The 25,969-nt window shown below is 47.7% G+C and overlaps 1 protein-coding gene across 1 annotated transcript in view; it reads right to left on the reverse strand.

Moving 5' to 3' along the window:
- Positions 1-25,969, reverse strand: part of CFAP157 (cilia and flagella associated protein 157) — a 153,783-nt gene that overhangs the window by 50,972 nt on the left and 76,842 nt on the right. Inside the window, exon 7 of the mRNA XM_053695499.1 lies at positions 1,004-1,182. Coding sequence (XP_053551474.1) covers positions 1,004-1,182 — 179 coding nt within the window. The remainder of the gene's footprint in view (positions 1-1,003; positions 1,183-25,969) is intronic.

The following is a 25,969-nucleotide window of genomic DNA, read 5'->3' on the forward strand; positions in this document are numbered from 1 at the left end:
GGAAGAAGTCTGCATCCTTCAAGAAAAACATGATTTTCATGCAGGACAATGCTCCATCACACGCGTCCAAGTACTCCACAGCGTGGCTGGCAAGAAAGGGTATAAAAGAAGAAAATCTAATGACATGGCCTCCTTGTTCACCTGATCTGAACCCCATTGAGAACCTGTGGTCCATCATCAAATGTGAGATTTACAAGGAGGGAAAACAGTACACCTCTCTGAACAGTGTCTGGGAGGCTGTGGTTGCTGCTGCACGCAATGTTGATGGTGAACAGATCAAAACACTGACAGAATCCATGGATGGCAGGCTTTTGAGTGTCCTTGCAAAGAAAGGTGGCTATATTGGTCACTGATTTGTTTTTGTTTTGTTTTTGAATGTCAGAAATGTATATTTGTGAATGTTGAGATGTTATATTGGTTTCACTGGTAAAAATAAATAATTGAAATGGGTATATATTTGTTTTTTGTTAAGTTGCCTAATAATTATGCACAGTAATAGTCACCTGCACACACAGATATCCCCCTAAAATAGCTATAAGTAAAAACAAACTAAAAACTACTTCCAAAACTATTCAGCTTTGATATTAATGAGTTTTTTGGGTTCATTGAGAACATGGTTGTTGTTCAATAATAAAATTAATCCTCAAAAATACAACTTGCCTAATAATTCTGCACTCCCTGTATGTATACAGTCAGTAACGCCACATGCAGAGGGCAGTTATACAGCCAGCAACCCCTCTTGTAGAGTATATGTGTATAGCATATTATTTATCACACAGCGGCTATACAAATGGTATGGACCAGCTATATTAGCTTATGTACGTACTGCTTTATGTGCCTATATATGTATACAGCCAGTAACGCCACATGCACAGGGCAGTTATACAGCCAGCAACCCCTCTTGTAGAGTATATGTGTATAGCAGATCATTTATCACACAGAGGCTATACAAATGGACCAGCTATATTAGTTTACAGCTATATGTGCTGCCTGCAGCCTGTACCTGTTATCAGTAGAATCCATCTTGTGCTCTATAAAGTGTGTCCCCTTAGTGTAGAAATCATAGAGGGGCGGCCCCAGATCCAGAGTGGCTGCACTATTTAATAGGAGCAAGAGATTCTGCAGCATATCATAACGTCTTGTGCAGAAAGTATCCTCTGGTTCTTCCTGTTGTGGTGCCTCCTGCAGAAAGAACTGACATGAGTCGTGTGCAGCCAGTAAATACTATACAGTTTCTCTGCCAGAGCCTGTTATCTACAGTGAGCCTGTTACCTACACACACACACACAGTGAGCCTGTTACCTACACACACACACAGTGAGCCTGTTACCTACACACACACACAGTGAGCCTGTTACCTACACACACACAGTGAGCCTGTTACCTACACACACACAGTGAGCCTGTTACCTACACACACACAGTGAGCCTGATACCTACACACACACAGTGAGCCCATTACCTACACACACACACAGTGAGCCCGTTACCTACACGCACACACAGTGAGCCCGTTACCTACACGCACACACAAACACACACACACACACACACACAGTGAGCCTGATACCTACACACACACAGTGAGCCCGTTACCTACACGCACACACAGTGAGCCCGTTACCTACACGCACACACACACACAGTGAGCCCGTTACCTACACACACACAGTGAGCCCGTTACCTACACACACACAGTGAGCCTGTTACCTACACACACACAGTGAGCCCGTTACCTACACGCACACAGTGAGCCCGTTACCTACACACACACAGTGAGCCTGTTACCTACACACACACAGTGAGCCTGTTACCTACACACACACAGTGAGCCTGTTACCTACACACACACAGTGAGCCTGTTACCTACACACACACAGTGAGCCCGTTACCTACACACACACAGTGAGCCCGTTACCTACACGCACACACTGAGCCCGTTACCTACACGCACACACACAGTGAGCCTGTTACCTACACGCACACAGTGAGCCCGTTACCTACACGCACACAGTGAGCCCGTTACCTACACACACACAGTGAGCCCGTTACCTACACACACACAGTGAGCCCGTTACCTACACACACACAGTGAGCCCGTTACCTACACGCACACACAGTGAGCCCGTTACCTACACGCACACACAGTGAGCCCGTTACCTACACACACACAGTGAGCCCGTTACCTACACGCACACACAGTGAGCCTGTTACCTACACACACACAGTGAGCCCGTTACCTACATACACACAGTGAGCCCGTTACCTACACACACACAGTGAGACCGTAACCTACACACACACAGTGAGCCTGAAACCTACACGCACACACACAGTGAGCCTGTTACTTACACACACACACACAGTGAGCCTGTTACTTACACACACACACAGTGAGCCTGTTACTTACACACACACACACACACACACACAGTGAGCCTGTTACTTACACACACACAGTGAGCCTGTTACCTACATGCACACAGTGAGCCCGTTACCTACACGCACACAGTGAGCCTGTTACTTACACACACACACAGTGAGCCCGTTACCTACACACACACAGTGAGCCCGTTACCTACACGCACACACAGTGAGCCAGTTACCTACACACACACAGTGAGCCCGTTACCTACACACACACAGTGAGCCCGTTACCTACACACACACAGTGAGCCCGTTACCTACACACACACAGTGAGCCCGTTACCTACACACACACAGTGAGCCTGATACCTACACGAACACACACAGTGAGCCTGTTACTTACACACACACACACAGTGAGCCTGTTACTTACACACACACACAGTGAGCCTGTTACTTACACACACACAGTGAGCCTGTTACTTACACACACACACAGTGAGCCTGTTACCTACACGCACACAGTGAGCCCGTTACCTACACGCACACAGTGAGCCTGTTACTTACACACACACACACAGTGAGCCTGTTACCTACACGCACACAGTGAGCCCGTTACCTACACGCACACAGTGAGCCTGTTACCTACACGCACACAGTGAGCCTGTTACCTACACGCACACACACAGTGAGCCTGTTACCTACACGCACACAGTGAGCCTGTTACCTACACGCACACAGTGAGCCTGTTACCTACACGCACACAGTGAGCCTGTTACCTACACGCACACACACAGTGAGCCCGTTACCTACACGCACACAGTGTGCATGTTACTTACACACACAATGAGCCCGTTACCTACACGCACACACAGTGAGCCCGTTACCTACACGCACACACACACACACAGTGAGTCTGTTACCTACACGCACACACAGTGAGCCCGTTACCTACACACACACACACACAGTGAGCCCGTTACCTACACACACACACACAGTGAGCCCGTTACCTACACACACACAGTGAGCCCGTTACCTACACACACACACACAGTGAGCCCGTTACCTACACACACAAAGTGAGCCTGTTACCTACACACACACACACACAGTGAGCCCGTTACCTACACGCACACACAGTGAGCCCATTACCTACACACATACAGTGAGCCTGTTACCTACACACACACACACACACACACAGTGAGCCCGTTACCTACACACACACAGTGAGCCCGTTACCTACACACACACAGTGAGCCCGTTACCTACACGCACACACAGTGAGCCCGTTACCTACACGCACACACAGTGAGCCCGTTACCTACACGCACACACAGTGAGCCCGTTACCTACACACACACAGTGAGCCCGTTACCTACACACACACAGTGAGCCCGTTACCTACACGCACACACAGTGAGCCCGTTACCTACACGCACACACAGTGAGCCTGTTACCTACACACACACAGTGAGCCCGTTACCTACATACACACAGTGAGCCCGTTACCTACACACACACAGTGAGACCGTTACCTACACACACACAGTGAGCCTGATACCTACACGCACACACACAGTGAGCCTGTTACTTACACACACACACACAGTGAGCCTGTTACTTACAAACACACACAGTGAGCCTGTTACTTACACACACACACACACACACAGTGAGCCTGTTACTTACACACACACAGTGAGCCTGTTACCTACACGCACACAGTGAGCCCGTTACCTACACGCACACAGTGAGCCTGTTACTTACACACACACACAGTGAGCCCGTTACCTACACGCACACACAGTGAGCCCGTTACCTACACACACACAGTGAGCCCGTTACCTACACACACACAGTGAGCCTGATACCTACACGCACACACACAGTGAGCCTGTTACTTACACACACACACACAGTGAGCCTGTTACTTACACACACACACAGTGAGCCTGTTACTTACACACACACACAGTGAGCCTGTTACTTACACACACACACAGTGAGCCTGTTACCTACACGCACACAGTGAGCCCGTTACCTACACGCACACAGTGAGCCTGTTACTTACACACACAGTGAGCCTGTTACCTACACGCACACAGTGAGCCCGTTACCTACACGCACACAGTGAGCCCGTTACCTACACGCACACAGTGAGCCTGTTACCTACACGCACACACACAGTGAGCCTGTTACCTACACGCACACAGTGAGCCTGTTACCTACACGCACACAGTTAGCCTGTTACCTACACGCACACACAGTGAGCCCGTTACCTACACGCACACACAGTGAGCCCGTTACCTACACGCAGGGCCGCCATCAGGGGGTGACAGGGGTGACTCCTGCCAGGGACCCCCCATGAGGCAAGAACTAAAAAAAAAAATTTTTTTTTTTTTTTTTTTTTTAAATTTTGGCAGCCACCAGTGGGTACTACAGCAGAGTGCTAATTGAGCATGGGAAATGTTATTACAAGGAGTAAAGTATTAGCATTTGAGAGGATTTCTGAGTGTGCACTAAACCACTATGCACAGTGTGAGACAGACTTGGCACTTTGTTTGTAGAGTGTGTGCCTGAGTCAGAACGGCTGATCACTTTCATTTGCAGAGGAGGTAGGAATTACTTAGCAAATGTTTTTTATTTCTTTGTGCAATTTAAGATTGTAACTTCAGTGTGGTAGTAGTTGTATGGTGGGGCCAGGGGTCCATAAAAACACATTTTTTTTAGCAGCAGTGTATTTATGATTATTTGACAATGCTGTAGAAATTCTATATTTAAAACCATGCAGAAATGTTTCCTCCTCAATACACAAATGATATATATTACATTCCAGTTTACTGCCCCTTTATGCAAGGACTTTCCAGATACAAGGAGGCATTTTATCTAAGATTTTTACATCTGCATAACATGTTATACTCTCAGACTAAGATTGCTCAGTGTTGGAAATGAGACAGGTTAACTTAAAACTGTTCAGTTTACTCTACAGCTGACTTAATTTTGAAATGCATACCAACAAGCTTAAATCCTGCATTTAACCAGATCTAATGGTATGAGTACCACAGCTTATGGTTCCACCAAGACTATATAGAGTACAGCATTTTCAAAATCCACAAGTGCAGCTGACAGATGGGAACATTTGTACACTATATTTGAAGTGGTGCTCTTGGTTGGGGAGGAAAATGGGGAAAATATGAAACAAATATATGTCAACCTTTTAAAAGTAATTTTCTTCATCTAGCCATCTACCCAGATCATTAATGTACAATTTTGAATTCACAGAATTATTTTTGATTGCACATTTACAAATATGATTCTTTAAAAAGTGATCTCTTAATTTCTGCATTTTTTTATCATGCATGTCACACACTGTTGATTTAGGGGATGCAATGTGCATAGATGTTTCCTCCTGTGATTATTTCTGTGAGTGTCTGTGTTTATGTCTTTGTGCTTTGGTTTGTGTCTCTATGAGTGTGTATATATTTTTTTTCTGTTGGTATCTCTGTGAGGTCGGGTGTGTATGTATTTGTGCATTTTCTGTGGATGTCTGTGAGGGTGTGTGCATATGTCTTTGAGCTTTTTCTATGGGTGTCTCTGTGAGAGTGGGCGTGTGTTTGTCTTTGTGTATTTTCTCTGGATGCCTCTGTGAGGGTGGGTGTGTATGTCTGTGTTTTTTGTGGATGTCTCTGTGAGGGTGTGTGTGTGTATATGTTAGTCTGTGTTTTCTGTGGATGTCTCTGTAAAGGGTGTGTATTTTCTGTGGGTGTCTCTGTGAGGGTGTGTGTATGTCTTTCTGTGTTTTCTGTGGGTGTCTCTGTGTGTGTGTATGTCTTTCTGTGTTTTCTGAGGCTGTCTCTATTGGGGTTTCCTTGGGTGTATGTGCAAGTTTGAGTTTGTGTGTGTGTGTGTCCATTGTCTGTTCCTTTTTAGGACATTTTGACCTTACTACTGATTATTCACATCTTTCTACAGACTTTGATACTAACGAGACCTTTCCGGAAGTCACCATTTAACCTTTAAATTATTGTTTAGGCAGTTCAGGGCCCTTCCTTTCAGCCACTGCATGCTGTTGTCATCATTTAGTTGGCATCTTCCTTTACAAAAAGATAATCAGAACTCCATATTTTGTTTTCTAAATCTCCTTTTTTTACAAAACTGTAGTTTACCTCATTACTTGTCAGGTCAATGTAAACAAGTGCTAAGTGTCTGTTTGGGTGTCTGTGTTTGGGTGTCTGTGTCTGAGTTTCTTTGCTTGTTTGCTAGAGTGTCTACATGTGAATCCTTATGTGTGAGTGTGTGTGTATGTTTCAGTGTATGTTACTACCTTTACAACATTTCCAAGTTTAAATAGACACTTAAGAATAAAGTGCATATACGTTTTAGTCACTTGGTCAAAAATTGCACATGTCAAAGGGGGGGGCCTGATCAATGGTTAAGTCAGGGTCCCCAAAATTTCTAGTGGCGGCCCTGCCTACACGCACACACAGTGAGCCCGTTACCTACACGCACACAGTGAGCCCGTTACCTACACACACACACAGTGAGCCCGTTACCTACACGCACACACATAGTGAGCCTGTTAACTACACGCACACACAGTGAGCCCGTTACCTACACGCACACAGTGAGCCCGTTACCTACACGCACACAGTGAGCCCGTTACCTACACACACACAGTGAGCCCGTTACCTACACACACACAGTGAGCCCGTTACCTACACGCACACACACAGTGAGCCTGTTACCTACACGCACACAGTGAGCCTGTTACCTACACGCACACAGTTAGCCTGTTACCTACACGCACACACAGTGAGCCCGTTACCTACACGCACACACAGTGAGCCCGTTACCTACACGCAGGGCCGCCATCAGGGGGTGACAGGGGTGACTCCTGCCAGGGACCCCCCATGAGGCAAGAACTAAAAAAAAAATTTTTTTTTTTTTTTTTTTTTTTACATTTTGGCAGCCACCAGTGGGTACTACAGCAGAGTGCTAATTGAGCATGGGAAATGTTATTACAAGGAGTAAAGTATTAGCATTTGAGAGGATTTCTGAGTGTGCACTAAACCACTATGCACAGTGTGAGACAGACTTGGCACTTTGTTTGTAGAGTGTGTGCCTGAGTCAGAACGGCTGATCACTTTCATTTGCAGAGGAGGTAGGAATTACTTAGCAAATGTTTTTTATTTCTTTGTGCAATTTAAGATTGTAACTTCAGTGTGGTAGTAGTTGTATGGTGGGGCCAGGGGTCCATAAAAACACATTTTTTTTAGCAGCAGTGTATTTATGATTATTTGACAATGCTGTAGAAATTCTATATTTAAAACCATGCAGAAATGTTTCCTCCTCAATACACAAATGATATATATTACATTCCAGTTTACTGCCCCTTTATGCAAGGACTTTCCAGATACAAGGAGGCATTTTATCTAAGATTTTTACATCTGCATAACATGTTATACTCTCAGACTAAGATTGCTCAGTGTTGGAAATGAGACAGGTTAACTTAAAACTGTTCAGTTTACTCTACAGCTGACTTAATTTTGAAATGCATACCAACAAGCTTAAATCCTGCATTTAACCAGATCTAATGGTATGAGTACCACAGCTTATGGTTCCACCAAGACTATATAGAGTACAGCATTTTCAAAATCCACAAGTGCAGCTGACAGATGGGAACATTTGTACACTATATTTGAAGTGGTGCTCTTGGTTGGGGAGGAAAATGGGGAAAATATGAAACAAATATATGTCAACCTTTTAAAAGTAATTTTCTTCATCTAGCCATCTACCCAGATCATTAATGTACAATTTTGAATTCACAGAATTATTTTTGATTGCACATTTACAAATATGATTCTTTAAAAAGTGATCTCTTAATTTCTGCATTTTTTTATCATGCATGTCACACACTGTTGATTTAGGGGATGCAATGTGCATAGATGTTTCCTCCTGTGATTATTTCTGTGAGTGTCTGTGTTTATGTCTTTGTGCTTTGGTTTGTGTCTCTATGAGTGTGTATATATTTTTTTTCTGTTGGTATCTCTGTGAGGTCGGGTGTGTATGTATTTGTGCATTTTCTGTGGATGTCTGTGAGGGTGTGTGCATATGTCTTTGAGCTTTTTCTATGGGTGTCTCTGTGAGAGTGGGCGTGTGTTTGTCTTTGTGTATTTTCTCTGGATGCCTCTGTGAGGGTGGGTGTGTATGTCTGTGTTTTTTGTGGATGTCTCTGTGAGGGTGTGTGTGTGTATATGTTAGTCTGTGTTTTCTGTGGATGTCTCTGTAAAGGGTGTGTATTTTCTGTGGGTGTCTCTGTGAGGGTGTGTGTATGTCTTTCTGTGTTTTCTGTGGGTGTCTCTGTGTGTGTGTATGTCTTTCTGTGTTTTCTGAGGCTGTCTCTATTGGGGTTTCCTTGGGTGTATGTGCAAGTTTGAGTTTGTGTGTGTGTGTGTCCATTGTCTGTTCCTTTTTAGGACATTTTGACCTTACTACTGATTATTCACATCTTTCTACAGACTTTGATACTAACGAGACCTTTCCGGAAGTCACCATTTAACCTTTAAATTATTGTTTAGGCAGTTCAGGGCCCTTCCTTTCAGCCACTGCATGCTGTTGTCATCATTTAGTTGGCATCTTCCTTTACAAAAAGATAATCAGAACTCCATATTTTGTTTTCTAAATCTCCTTTTTTTACAAAACTGTAGTTTACCTCATTACTTGTCAGGTCAATGTAAACAAGTGCTAAGTGTCTGTTTGGGTGTCTGTGTTTGGGTGTCTGTGTCTGAGTTTCTTTGCTTGTTTGCTAGAGTGTCTACATGTGAATCCTTATGTGTGAGTGTGTGTGTATGTTTCAGTGTATGTTACTACCTTTACAACATTTCCAAGTTTAAATAGACACTTAAGAATAAAGTGCATATACGTTTTAGTCACTTGGTCAAAAATTGCACATGTCAAAGGGGGGGGGCCTGATCAATGGTTAAGTCAGGGTCCCCAAAATTTCTAGTGGCGGCCCTGCCTACACGCACACACAGTGAGCCCGTTACCTACACGCACACAGTGAGCCCGTTACCTACACACACACACAGTGAGCCCGTTACCTACACGCACACACATAGTGAGCCTGTTAACTACACGCACACACAGTGAGCCCGTTACCTACACGCACACAGTGAGCCCGTTACCTACACGCACACAGTGAGCCCGTTACCTACACACACACAGTGAGCCCGTTACCTACACACACACAGTGAGCCCGTTACCTACACGCACACACATAGTGAGCCTGTTAACTACACGCACACACAGTGAGCCCGGTACCTACACGCACACAGTGAGCCCGTTACCTACACGCACACACAGTGAGCCCGTTACCTACACGCACACAGTGAGCCTGTTACCTACACGCACACACATAGTGAGCCTGTTACCTACACACACATAGTGAGTCTGTTACCTACACGCACACACAGTGAGCCCGTTACCTACACACACACAGTGAGCCCGTTACCTACACACACACAGTGAGCCCGTTACCTACACGCACACACATAGTGAGCCTGTTACCTACACACACACAGTGAGCCTGATACCTACAAACACAGTGAGCCTGTTACCTACACACACACAGTGAGCCTGATACCTACACACACACAGTGAGCCTGTTACCTACACACACAAAGTGATCCTGTTACCTACACACACAGTGAGCCTGTTACCTACACACACACAGTGAGCCTGTTACCTACACACACACAGTGGGCCTGATACCTACACACACACACACACAGTGAGCCTGATACCTACACACACACAGTGAGCCTGATACCTACACACACACACAGTGAGCCTGATACCTACACACACACACACACAGTGAGCCTGTTACCTACACACACACAGTGAGCCTGTTACCTACACACACACACACACAGTGAGCCTGTTACCTACACACACACACACAGTGAGCCTGTTACCTACACACACACACACACACAGTGAGCCTGTTACCTACACACACACACACAGTGAGCCTGTTACCTACACACAAACACAGTGAGCCTGATACCTACACACACACAGTGAGCCTGTTACCTACACACACACACACAGTGAGCCTGATACCTACACACACACACAATGAGCCTGTTACCTACACACACACAGTGAGCCTGATACCTACACACACACACGGTGAGCCTGTTACCTACACACACACAGTGAGCCTGATACCTACACACACACAGTGAGTCTGTTACCTACACACACACAGTGAGCCAGATACCTACACACACACACAGTGAGCATGATACCTACACACACACAGTGAGCCTGATACCTACACACACACATTGAGCCTGTTACCTACACACACAAAGTGAGCCTGTTACCTACACACACATAGTGAGCCTGATACCTACACACACACAGTGAGCCTGTTACCTACACACACATAGTGAGCCTGATACCTACACACACACAGTGAGTCTGTTACCTACACACACACAGTGAGTCTGTTACCTACACACACACAGTGAGCCAGATACCTACACACACAGTGAGCCCGTTACCTACACATACACAGTGAGCCTGTTACCTACACACACACAGTGAGCCTGATACCTACACACACACAGTGAGCCTGATACCTACACACACACAGTGAGCCTGTTACCTACACGCACACAGTGAGCCTGTTACCTACACGCACACAGTGAGCCTGTTACCTACACGCACACAGTGAGCCTGTTACCTACACTCACACACAGTGAGCCTGTTACCTACACACACACACAGTCAGCCTGTTACCTACACGCACACAGTGAGCCTGTTACCTACACACACACACAGTGAGCCTGTTACCTACACACACACAGTGAACCTGTTATCTACACGCACACAGTGAGCCTGTTACCTACACGCACACAATGAGCCTGTTACCTACACACACACACAGTGAGCCTGTTACCTACACACACACACAGTGAGCCTGTTACCTACACGCACACAGTGAGCCTGTTACCTACACGCACACAGTGAGCCTGTTACCTACACACACACAGTGAGCCCGTTACCTACACACACACAGTGAGCCTGTTACCTACACACACACAGTGAGCCTGTTACCTACACGCACACAGTGAGCCTGTTACCTACACACACACAGTGAGCCCGTTACCTACACACACACAGTGAGCCTGTTACCTACACGCACACAGTGAGCCTGTTACCTACACGCACACAGTGAGCCTGTTACCTACACGCACACACAGTGAGCCCGTTACCTACACGCACACACAGTGAGCCCGTTACCTACATGCACACACAGTGAGCCCGTTACCTACACGCACACACAGTGAGCCCGTTACCTACACACACACAGTGAGCCTGTTACCTACACACACAAAGTGATCCTGTTACCTACACACACACAGTGAGCCCGTTACCTACACACACACAGTGAGCCTGTTACCTACACACACACAGTGAGCCCGTTACCTACACACACACAGTGAGCCTGTTACCCAAACACACAGTGAGCCTGTTACCTACACACACACAGTGAGCCTGTTACCTACACACACAGTGAGCCAGATACCTACACACACACAGTGAGCCAGATACCTACACACACACAGTGAGCCCATTACCTACACACACACACAGTGAGCCTGATACCTACACACACAGTGAGCCTGATACCTACACACACACACAGTGAGCCTGATACCTACACACACACACAGTGAGCCTGATACCTACACACACAGTGAGCCTGATACCTACACACACACACAGTGAGCCTGATACCTACACACACAGTGAGCCTGATACCTACACACACACACACACACACAGTGAGCCCGTTACCTACACACACACACACAGTGAGCCCATTACCTACACACACACAGTGAGCCTGTTACCTACACACACAAAGTGAGCCTGATACCTACACACACAGTGAGCCTGTTACCTACACACACACAGTGAGCCTGTTACCTACACACACACAGTGAGCCTGATACATACACACACACAGTGAGCCTGTTACCTACACACACACAGTGAGCCTGTTACCTACACACACACAGTGAGCCTGATACCTACACACACACAGTGAGCCTGTTACCTACACACACACAGTGAGCCTGATACCTACACACACACAGTGAGCCTGTTACCTACACGCACACAGTGAGCCTGTTACCTACACGCACACAGTGAGCCTGTTACCTACACACACACAGTGAGCCTGTTACCTACACACACACACAGTGAGCCTGTTACCTACACACACACACACAGTCAGCCTGTTACCTACACGCACACAGTGAGCCTGTTACCTACACACACACACAGTGAGCCTGTTACCTACACACACACAGTGAACCTGTTATCTACACGCACACAGTGAGCCTGTTAGCTACACACACACAGTGAGCCTGATACCTACACACACACACACACACACACACAGTGAGCCAGTTACCTACACACACACACACACAGTGAGCCCATTACCTACACACACACAGTGAGCCAGATACCTACACACACACAGTGAGCCTGTTACCTACACACACAAAGTGAGCCTGATACCTACACACACAGTGAGCCTGTTACCTACACACACACAGTGAGCCTGTTACCTACACACACACAGTGAGCCTGTTACCTACACACACACAGTGAGCCTGATACATACACACACACAGTGAGCCTGTTACCTACACACACACAGTGAGCCTGTTACCTACACACACACAGTGAGCCTGATACCTACACACACACAGTGAGCCTGTTACCTACACACACACAGTGAGCCTGATACCTACACACACACAGTGAGCCTGTTACCTACACACACACAGTGAGCCTGTTACCTACACACACAAAGTGATCCTGTTATCTACACACACAGTGAGCCTGTTACCTACACACACACAGTGAGCCTGTTACCTACACACACACAGTGGGCCTGATACCTAAACACACACACACACACACACACACACACAGTGAGCCTGATACCTACACACACACACACAGTGAGCCTGATACCTACACACACACAGTGAGCCTGATACCTACACACACACAGTGAGCCTGTTACCTACACACACACACACACAGTGAGCCTGTTACCTACACACACACACAGTGAGCCTGTTACCTACACACACACAGTGAGCCTGTTACCTACACACACACACACAGAGAGCCTGATACCTACACACACACACACAGTGAGCCTGTTACCTACACACACACAGTGAGCCTGATACCTACACACACACACACAGTGAGCCTGTTACCTACACACACATAGTGAGCCTGTTAGCTACACACACACAGTGAGCCTGATACCTACACACACACAGTGAGTCTGTTACCTACACACACACAGTGAGCCAGATACCTACACACACACAGTGAGCCTGTTACCTACACACACACAGTGAGCCTGATACCTTCACACACAGTGAGCCTGATACCTACACACACACAGTGAGCCTGTTACCTACACACACACAGTGAGCCTGATACCTACACACACACAGTGAGCCTGTTACCTACACACACACAGTGAGCCTGATACCTACACACACACAGTGAGCCTGTTACCTACACGCACACAGTGAGCCTGATACCTACACACACACAGTGAGCCTGTTACCTACACACACACACACACACACACACACACACAGTGAGCCTGTTACCTACACACACATAGTGAGCCTGATACCTACACACACACAGTGAGTCTGTTACCTACACACACACAGTGAGCCAGATACCTACACACACAGTGAGCCAGATACCTACACACACAGTGAGCCTGTTACCTACACATACACAGTGAGCCTGATACCTACACACACAGTGAGCCTGTTACCTACACACACACAGTGAGCCTGATACCTACACACACACAGTGAGCCTGATACCTACACGCACACAGTGAGCCTGTTACCTACACGCACACAGTGAGCCTGTTACCTACACGCACACAGTGAGCCTGTTACCTACACACACACAGTGAGCCTGTTACCTACACACACACACAGTGAGCCTGTTACCTACACACACACAGTGAGCCTGTTACCTACACACACACACAGTGAGCCTGATACCTACACACACACAGTGAGCCTGTTACCTACACACACACACAGTGAGCCTGATACCTACACACACAAAGTGATCCTGTTACCTACACGCACACAGTGAGCCTGTTACCTACACGCACACAGTGAGCCTGTTACCTACACGCACACAGTGAGCCTGTTACCTACACGCACACAGTGAGCCTGTTACCTACACACACACAGTGAGCCTGTTACCTACACACACATAGTGAGCCTGTTACCTACACGCACACACAGTGAGCCCATTACCTACACACACACAGTGAGCCTGTTACCTACACGCACACAGTGAGCCTGATACCTACACGCACACAGTGAGCCAGATACCTACACACACACAGTGAGCCCGTTACCTACACACACACAGTGAGCCCGTTACCTACACGCACACAGTGAGCCTGATACCTACACGCACACAGTGAGCCTGTTACCTACACACACACAGTGAGCCCATTACCTACACACACACACAGTGAGCCTGTTACCTACACACACACAGTGAGCCTGATACCTACACACACACAGTGAGCCTGTTACCTACACACACACAATGAGCCCATTACCTACACACACACACACAGTGAGCCTGTTACCTACACACACACAGTGAGCCTGTTACCTACACACACAGTGAGCCAGATACCTACACACACACAGTGAGCCAGATACCTACACACACACAGTGAGCCCATTACCTACACACACACACAGTGAGCCTGATACCTACACACACACACAGTGAGCCTGATACCTACACACACACACACATACACACAGTGAGCCCGTTACCTACACACTCACACAGTGAGCCCATTACCTACACACACACAGTGAGCCAGATACCTACACATACACAGTGAGCCAGATACCTACACACACAGTGAGCCTGTTACCTACACACACAAAGTGAGCCTGATACCTACACACACACAGTAAGCCTGTTACCTACACACACACAGTGAGCCTGTTACCTACACACACACAGTGAGCCTGATACCTACACACACACAGTGAGCCTGATACCTACACACACACAGTGAGCCTGATACCTACACACACACAGTGAGCCTGATACCTACACACACACAGTGAGCCTGATACCTACACACACAGTGATCCTGTTACCTACACACACACAGTGAGCCTGATACCTACACACACAGTGAGCCTGTTACCTACACACACACAGTGGGCCTGATACCTACACACACACAGTGAGCTTGTTACCTACACACACACAGTGAGCCTGTTACTTACACACACACAGTGAGCCTGTTACCTACACACACACAGTGAGCCTGTTACCTACACACACACAGTGAGCCTGTTACCTACACACACACAGTGAGCCTGATACCTACACACACACAGTGAGCCTGTTACTTACACACACACACAGTGAGCCTGTTACCTACACACACACAGTGAGCCTGTTACCTACACACACACAGTGAGCCTGTTACCTACACACACACACACAGAGAGCCTGATACCTACACACACACAGTGAGCCTGATACCTACACACACAGTGAGCCTGTTACCTACACACACACAGTGGGCCTGATACCTACACACACACAGTGAGCTTGTTACCTACACACACACAGTGAGCCTGTTACTTACACACACACAGTGAGCCTGTTACCTACACACACACAGTGAGCCTGTTACCTACACACACACAGTGAGCCTGATACCTACACACACACACAGTGAGCCTGATACCTACACACACACAGTGAGCCTGATACCTACACACACACAGTGAGCCTGTTACCTACACACACACAGTGAGTCTGTTACCTACACACACACAGTGAGCCAGATACCTACACACACAAAGTGATCCTGTTACCTACACACACAGTGAGCCTGTTACCTACACACACACAGTGGGCCTGATACCTAAACACACACAGTGAGCCTGTTACCTACACACACACACACACACACACAGTGAGCCTGATACCTACACACACACAGTGAGCCTGATACCTACACACACACAGTGAGCCTGATACCTACACACACACAGTGAGCCTGTTACCTACACACACACACACACACAGTGAGCCTGTTACCCACACACACACACACACACACAGTGAGCCTGTTACCTACACACACACACAGTGAGCCTGTTACCTACACACACACAGTGAGCCTGATACCTACACACACACACACACACACACAGTGAGCCTGTTACCTACACACACATAGTGAGCCTGTTACCTACACACACACAGTGAGCCTGATACCTACACACACAAAGTGAGTCTGTTACCTACACACACACAGTGAGCCAGATACCTACACACACACAGTGAGCCTGTTACCTACACACACACAGTGAGCCTGATACCTACACACACACACACAGTGAGCCTGATACCTACACACACACAGTGAGCCTGATACCTACACACACACATTGAGCCTGTTACCTACACACACACAGTGAGCCTGATACCTACACACACACAGTGAGCCTGTTACCTACACGCACACAGTGAGCCTGATACCTACACACACACAGTGAGCCTGTTACCTACACACACACACACAGAGTGAGCCTGTTACCTACACACACATAGTGAGCCTGATACCTACACACACACAGTGAGTCTGTTACCTACACACACACAGTGAGCCAGATACCTACACACACAGTGAGCCCGTTACCTACACATACACAGTGAGCCTGATACCTACACACACAGTGAGCCTGTTACCTACACACACACAGTGAGCCTGATACCTACACACACACACAGTGAGCCTGATACCTACACACACATAGTGAGTCTGATACCTACACACACAGTGAGCCTGTTACCTACACGCACACAGTGAGCCTGTTACCTACACACACACAGTGAGTCTGATACCTACACACACAGTGAGCCTGTTACCTACACGCACACAGTGAGCCTGTTACCTACACGCACACAGTGAGCCTGTTACCTACACGCACACAGTGAGCCTGTTACCTACACACACACAGTGAGCCTGTTACCTACACACACACACACACACAGTGAGCCTGTTACCTACACGCACACAGTGAGCCTGTTACCTACACACACACAGTGAGCCTGTTACCTACACACACACACAGTGAGCCAGATACCTACACACACACAGTGAGCCTGTTACCTACACACACACACAGTGAGCCTGATACCTACACACACAAAGTGATCCTGTTACCTACACGCACACAGTGAGCCTGTTACCTACACACACACAGTGAGCCTGTTACCTACACGCACACAGTGAGCCTGTTACCTACACGCACACAGTGAGCCCGTTACCTACACGCACACAGTGAGCCTGTTACCTACACACACACAGTGAGCCTGTTACCTACACGCACACAGTGAGCCTGTTACCTACACGCACACAGTGAGCCAGATACCTACACACACACAGTGAGCCCGTTACCTACACACACACAGTGAGCCTGTTACCTACACACACACAGTGAGCCTCTTACCTACACATACACAGTGAGCCCGTTACCTACACGCACACACAGTGAGCCCGTTACCTACACGCACACACAGTGAGCCCGTTACCTACACGCACACACAGTGAGCCCGTTACCTACACGCACACACAGTGAGCCCGTTACCTACACACACACAGTGAGCCCGTTACCTACACACACACAGTGAGCCCGTTACCTACACGCACAAAGTGATCCTGTTACCTACACGCACACAGTGAGCCAATTACCTACACACACACACAGTGAGCCTGTTACCTACACACACACAGTGAGCCTGTTACCTACACACACAGTGAGCCAGATACCTACACACACACAGTGAGCCAGATACCTACACACACACAGTGAGCCCATTACCTACACACACACACAGTGAGCCTGTTACCTACACACACACAGTGAGCCTGTTACCTACACACACAGTGAGCCAGATACCTACACACACACAGTGAGCCAGATACCTACACACACACAGTGAGCCCATTACCTACACACACATACAGTGAGCCTGATACCTACACACACACACACAGTGAGCCTGATACCTACACACACACACACACATACACACAGTGAGCCTGATACCTACACACACACACATACACACCGTGAGCCCGTTACCTACACACACACACAGTGAGTCTGATACCTACACACACACACACATACACACAGTGAGCCCGTTACCTACACACACACACAGTGAGCCCATTACCTACACACACACAGTGAGCCAGATACCTACACATACACAGTGAGCCAGATACCTACACACACAGTGAGCCTGTAACCTACACACACACAAAGTGAGCCTGATACCTACACACACACAGTGAGCCTGATACCTACACACACAGTGAGCCTGTTACCTACACACACACAGTGAGCCTGTTACCTACACACACACACAGTGAGCCTGATACCTACACACATACACAGTGAGCCTGATACCTACACACACACAGTGAGCCTGATACCTACACACACACAGTGAGCCTGTTACCTAAACACACACAGTGAGCCTGTTACCTACACACACACAGTGAGCCTGTTACCTACACACACACAGTGAGCCTGTTACCTACACACACACAGTGAGCCCAGGGTCGGCTCTAAGGGGGGGGGGCATTGGGGGGCAATGCCCCCCAAATGGAATGCTGTGCCCCCCAGGGCAAAATAAGTGATTTAAAAAAAAAAAAAAAAAAAAATTTTTTTTACATTTTAAAAGTGATGGAACTTCCAGGGTCCCAAATGTCGCATCAACCATTTGCAGCCACTGGACCCTGGAGATCCGCCACTGGAGGGCCCAGCTAATCTCTTTACTCTCCTCTATTTACAACCAGATAACAAATAAAGTTGCATTTCCCTGCTGGTGCTCTCACAGTTGACCTAGGGCTTGCAATGCCCCTCCTCCTGCTAGCCCACTTACTACTGAGCTGCAGTGAGATGATGACATCATCAGACCTCTGCAGGAAGTGCTGGGAGAAGCTAACAGTCAGTGAGAGGGAAGGCAGAAGTAATTTTGTGAAAACACAGCCGTATAACCAATGTGTGTGTGAGAGTAGTATCTCTTCCCTATTGTGCTTTATATCCTGGCAGCCACAGATAAAGAAGCAAATTGGGAATTCCTTGGTTTCCCCACTGCAGGTCACAGTGTGTGTGTGTGTGTGTATATATATATATATATAAATATATATATATATATATATATATATATATATATATATATATACTGTGTGTGTGTATATATGTGTGTATATATATATATATATATATAAATATAATTTGTGTGTATATACATACTGTATATACTGTGTGTGTGCTGGTAAATATCATTAATAATATCTGTACAAGTAATGTACTGCTTGGCACTCAAACTTATTGTCACGTAAAAGCTTATTTGATCATTAGTAGGGTCATTGGTAGAGCTACACATGCAAACAGTGTCCACTGGCTGTGTCATATGTGGGAGACATTCCTGAGATATGACAAATGTAACCCCTGCACTGCAATAAATCTGGTAAATGTAACTGCTGCGGCACTGCCAGACATCTTATAAATGTAACCCCTATACTCCTTGAGATATGACACATGTAACCGCTGCACTTCCAGAAATATAAACAAATCTAACTCCTGCACAGCCAGAGATCTGATAAATGTAACCCCTGGACTCCCCCAGTAGGTCTGCTCTTATTTTGACTCTCATACATGCTTTTTAAATGCGTGCCCCCTCATGAAAAAAAAATGCCCCCCCATTTCATTCGTTCTGGAGCCGACCCTGAGTGAGCCTGTTACCTACACACACACAGTGAGCCTGTTACCTACACACACAGTGAGCCTGTTACCTACACACACAAAGTGAGCCTGTTACCTACACACACACAGTGAGCCTGTTACCTACACACACACAGTGAGCCTGTTACCTACACACACATAGTGAGCCTGATACCTACACACACACAGTGAGCCTGTTACCTACACACACAGTGAGCCTGATTCCTACACACACACACACAGTGAGCCTGATACCTACACACACACAGTGAGCCTGATACCTACACACACACACACAGTGAGCCTGATTCCTACACACACACAGTGGGCCTGATACCTACACACACACAGTGAGCCTGTTACCTACACACACACAGTGAGCCTGATACCTACACGCACACAGTGAGCCTGATACCTACACACACACAGTGAGCCTGTTACCTACACGCACACAGTGAGCCTGTTACCTACATGCACACAGTGAGCCTGTTACCTACACGCACACACACAGTGAGCATGTTACCTACACGCACACAGTGAGCCTGTTACCTACACACACACAGTGAGCCTGTTACCTACACACACACAGTGAGCCTGTTACCTACACACACACACAGTGAGCCTGTTACCTACACACACACACACAGTGAGCATGTTACCTACATGCACACAGTGAGCCTGTTACCTACACACACACAGTGAGCCTGTTACCTACACACACACAGTGAACCTGTTACCTACACGCACACAGTGAGCCTGTTACCTACACGCACACAGTGAGCCTGTTACCTACACGCACACAGTGAGCCTGTTACCTACACGCACACACAGTGAGCCCGTTACCTACACGCACACACAGTGAGCCCGTTACCTACACGCACACACAGTGAGCCCGTTACCTACACGCACACACAGTGAGCCCGTTACCTACACGCACACACAGTGAGCCCGTTACCTACACACACACACAGTGAGCCCGTTACCTACACACACACAGTGAGCCCGTTACCTACACACACACAGTGAGCCCGTTACCTACACACACACACAGTGAGCCCGTTACCTACACACACACAGTGAGCCCGTTACCTACACACACACAGTGAGCCCGTTACCTACACACACAAAGTGATCCTGTTACCTACACGCACACAGTGAGCCAGATACCTACACACACACAGTGAGCCCGTTACCTACACACACACAGTGAGCCCGTTACCTACACACACACAGTGAGTCTGTTACCTACACACACACAGTGAGCCAGATACCTACACACACAGTGAGCCAGATACCTACACACACACACACAGTGAGCCAGATACCTACACACACACAGTGAGCCCATTACCTACACACACACACAGTGAGCCTGATACCTACACACACACACACACACACACACAGTGAGCCTGATACCTACACGCACACAGTGAGCCCATTACCTACACACACACAGTGAGCCAGATACCTACACATACACAGTGAGCCAGATACCTACACACACAGGGAGCCTGTTACCTACACACACAAAGTGAGCCTGATACCTACACACACAGTGAGCCTGTTACCTACACACACACAGTGAGCCTGATACCTACACACACACAGTGAGCCTGTTACCTACACATACACAGTGAGCCAGATACCTACACACACACACACACACACACACACACACACACAGTGAGCCTGTTACCTACACACACACAGTGAGCCTGATACCTACACACACAGTGAGTCTGTTAACTACACACACACAGTGAGCCTGATACCTACACACACAGTGAGCCTGTTACCTACACACACACAGTGATCCTGTTACCTACACACACAGTGAGCCTGTTACCTACACACACACACAGTGAGCCTGTTACCTACACACACACAGTGGGCCTGATACCTACACACACACAGTGAGCCTGTTACCTACACACACACACACACAGTGAGCCTGATACCTACACACACACAGTGAGCCTGATACCTACACACACACAGTGAGCCTGATACCTACACACACACAGTGAGCCTGATACCTACACACACACAGTGAGCCTGATACCTACAAACACAAAGTGAGCCTGATACCTACACACACACAGTGAGCCTGTTACCTACACACACACACAGTGAGCCTGTTACCTACACACACACACAGTGAGCCTGTTACCTACACACACACACAGTGAGCCTGTTACCTACACACACACAGTGAGCCTGATACCTACACACACACACAGTGAGCCTGTTACCTACACACACATAGTGAGCCTGTTACCTACACACACACAGTGAGCCTGATACCTACACACACACAGTGAGTCAGTTACCTACACACACAGTGAGCCAGATACCTACACACACACAGTGAGCCTGTTACCTACACACACACAGTGAGCCTGATACCTACACACACACACAGTGAGCCTGATACCTACACACACACAGTGAGCCTGATACCTACACACACACAGTGAGCCAGATACCTACACACACAGGGAGCCTGTTACCTACACACACAAAGTGAGCCTGATACCTACACACACAGTGAGCCTGTTACCTACACACACACAGTGAGCCTGATACCTACACACACACAGTGTGCCTGTTACCTACACATACACAGTGAGCCAGATACCTACACACACACACACACACACACACACAGTGAGCCTGTTACCTACACACACACAGTGAGCCTGATACCTACACACACAGTGAGTCTGTTAACTACACACACACAGTGAGCCTGATACCTACACACACAGTGAGCCTGTTACCTACACACACACAGTGATCCTGTTACCTACACACACAGTGAGCCTGTTACCTACACACACACAGTGAGCCTGTTACCTACACACACACACAGTGAGCCTGTTACCTACACACACACAGTGGGCCTGATACCTACACACACACAGAGAGCCTGTTACCTACACACACACACAGTGAGCCTGATACCTACACACACACAGTGAGCCTGATACCTACAAACACAAAGTGAGCCTGATACCTACACACACACACAGTGAGCCTGTTACCTACACACACACACAGTGAGCCTGTTGCCTACACACACACACAGTGAGCCTGTTACCTACACACACACACAGTGAGCCTGTTACCTACACACACACAGTGAGCCTGATACCTACACACACACACAGTGAGCCTGTTACCTACACACACACACAGTGAGCCTGTTACCTACACACACACATAGTGAGCCTGTTACCTACACACACAGAGTGAGCCTGATACCTACACACACACAGTGAGTCAGTTACCTACACACACAGTGAGCCAGATACCTACACACACACAGTGAGCCTGTTACCTACACACACACAGTGAGCCTGATACCTACACACACACACAGTGAGCCTGATACCTACACACACACAGTGAGCCTGATACTTACACACATACATTGAGCCTGTTACCTACACACACACAGTGAGCCTGTTACCTACACACACACACACAGTGAGCCTGTTACCTACACACACACACACACACACACACAGTGAGCCTGTTACCTAAACACACACAGTGAGCCTGTTACCTACACACACACAGTGAGTCTGTTACCTACACGCACACAGTGAGCCTGATACCTACACGCACACAGTGAGCCTGATACCTACACACACACAGTGAGCCTGATACCTACACATACACAGTGAGCCCATTACCTACACACACACAGTGAGCCTGATACCTACACACACACAGTGAGCCTGTTACCTACACACACACAGTGAGCCTGATACCTACACACACACACAGTGAGCCTGATACCTACACACACATAGTGAGCCTGTTACCTACACACACACAGTGAGCCTGTTACCTACACACACACAGTGAGCCTGATACCTACACACACACAGTGAGCCTGTTACCTACACACACACAGTGAGCCTGATACCTACACACACATAGTGAGCCTGTTACCTACACACACACAGTGAGCCTGTTACCTACACACACACACAGTGAGCCTGATACCTACACACACACAGTGAGCCCGTTACCTACACACACAGTGAGCCAGATACCTACACACACACAGTGAGCCTGTTACCTACACACACACACACAGTGAGCCTGTTACCTACACACACACACAGTGAGCCTGTTACCTACACACACACACAGTGAGCCTGTTACCTACACACACAGTGAGCCCGTTACCTACACACACACAGTGAGCCCGTTAACTACACACACACACAGTGAGCCTGTTACCTACACACACACACAGTGAGCCTGTTACCTACACACACACACACACAGTGAGCCCGTTACCTACACACACACACACAGTGAGCCCGTTAACTACACACACACACAGTGAGCCTGTTACCCACACAGTGAGCCTGTTACCTACACACACACACACAGTGAGCCTGTTACCTACACACACACACACAGTGAGCCTGTTACCTACACACACACACACAGTGAGCCTGTTACCTACACACACACACAGTGAGCCTGTTACCTACACACACACACAGTGAGCCTGTTACCTACACACACACAGTGAGCCCGTTACCTACACACACACACACACACACACACACACAGTGAGCCTGTTACCTACACACACACACAGTGAGCCTGTTACCTACACACACACAGTGAGCCTGTTACCTACACACACACACAGTGAGCCTGTTACCTACACACACACAGTGAGCCTGTTACCTACACACACACACAGTGAGCCTGTTACCTACACACACACAGTGAGCCTGTTACCTACACACACACACACACACAGTGAGCCTGTTACCTACACACACACAGTGAGCCTGTTACCTACACACACACACAGTGAGCCTGTTACCTACACACACACACAGTGAGCCTGTTACCTACACACACACAGTGAGCCTGTTACCTACACACACACAGTGAGCCTGTTACCTACACACACACAGTGAGCCTGTTACCTACACACACACACAGTGAGCCTGTTACCTACACACACACAGTGAGCCTGTTACCTACACACACAGTGAGCCTGTTACCTACACACACACAGTGAGCCTGTTACCTACACACACACAGTGAGCCTGTTACCTACACACACACAGTGAGCCTGTTACCTACACACACACAGTGAGCCTGTTACCTACACACACACAGTGAGCCTGTTACCTACACACACAGTGAGCCTGTTACCTACACACACACAGTGAGCCTGTTACCTACACACACACAGTGAGCCTGTTACCTACACACACACACAGTGAGCCTGTTACCTACACACACACACAGTGAGCCTGTTACCTACACACACACACACAGTGAGCCTGTTACCTACACACACACAGTGAGCCTGTTACCTACACGCACACACACACAGTGAGCCTGATACCTACACACACACAGTGAGCCTGATACCTACACACACACAGTGAGCCTGATACCTACACACACACAGTGAGCCTGATACCTACCGCACACAGTGAGCCTGATACCTACACACACACAGTGAGCCTGTTACCTACACACACACAGTGAGCCCGTTACCTACACACACACAGTGAGCCTGTTACCTACACACACACACAGTGAGCCTGTTACCTACACACACACAGTGAGCCTGTTACCTACACACACACAGTGAGCCT

This window comes from Bombina bombina, chromosome 12 (genome assembly GCF_027579735.1).
Source record: "Bombina bombina isolate aBomBom1 chromosome 12, aBomBom1.pri, whole genome shotgun sequence".
NCBI classification, from domain to species: domain Eukaryota; kingdom Metazoa; phylum Chordata; class Amphibia; order Anura; family Bombinatoridae; genus Bombina; species Bombina bombina.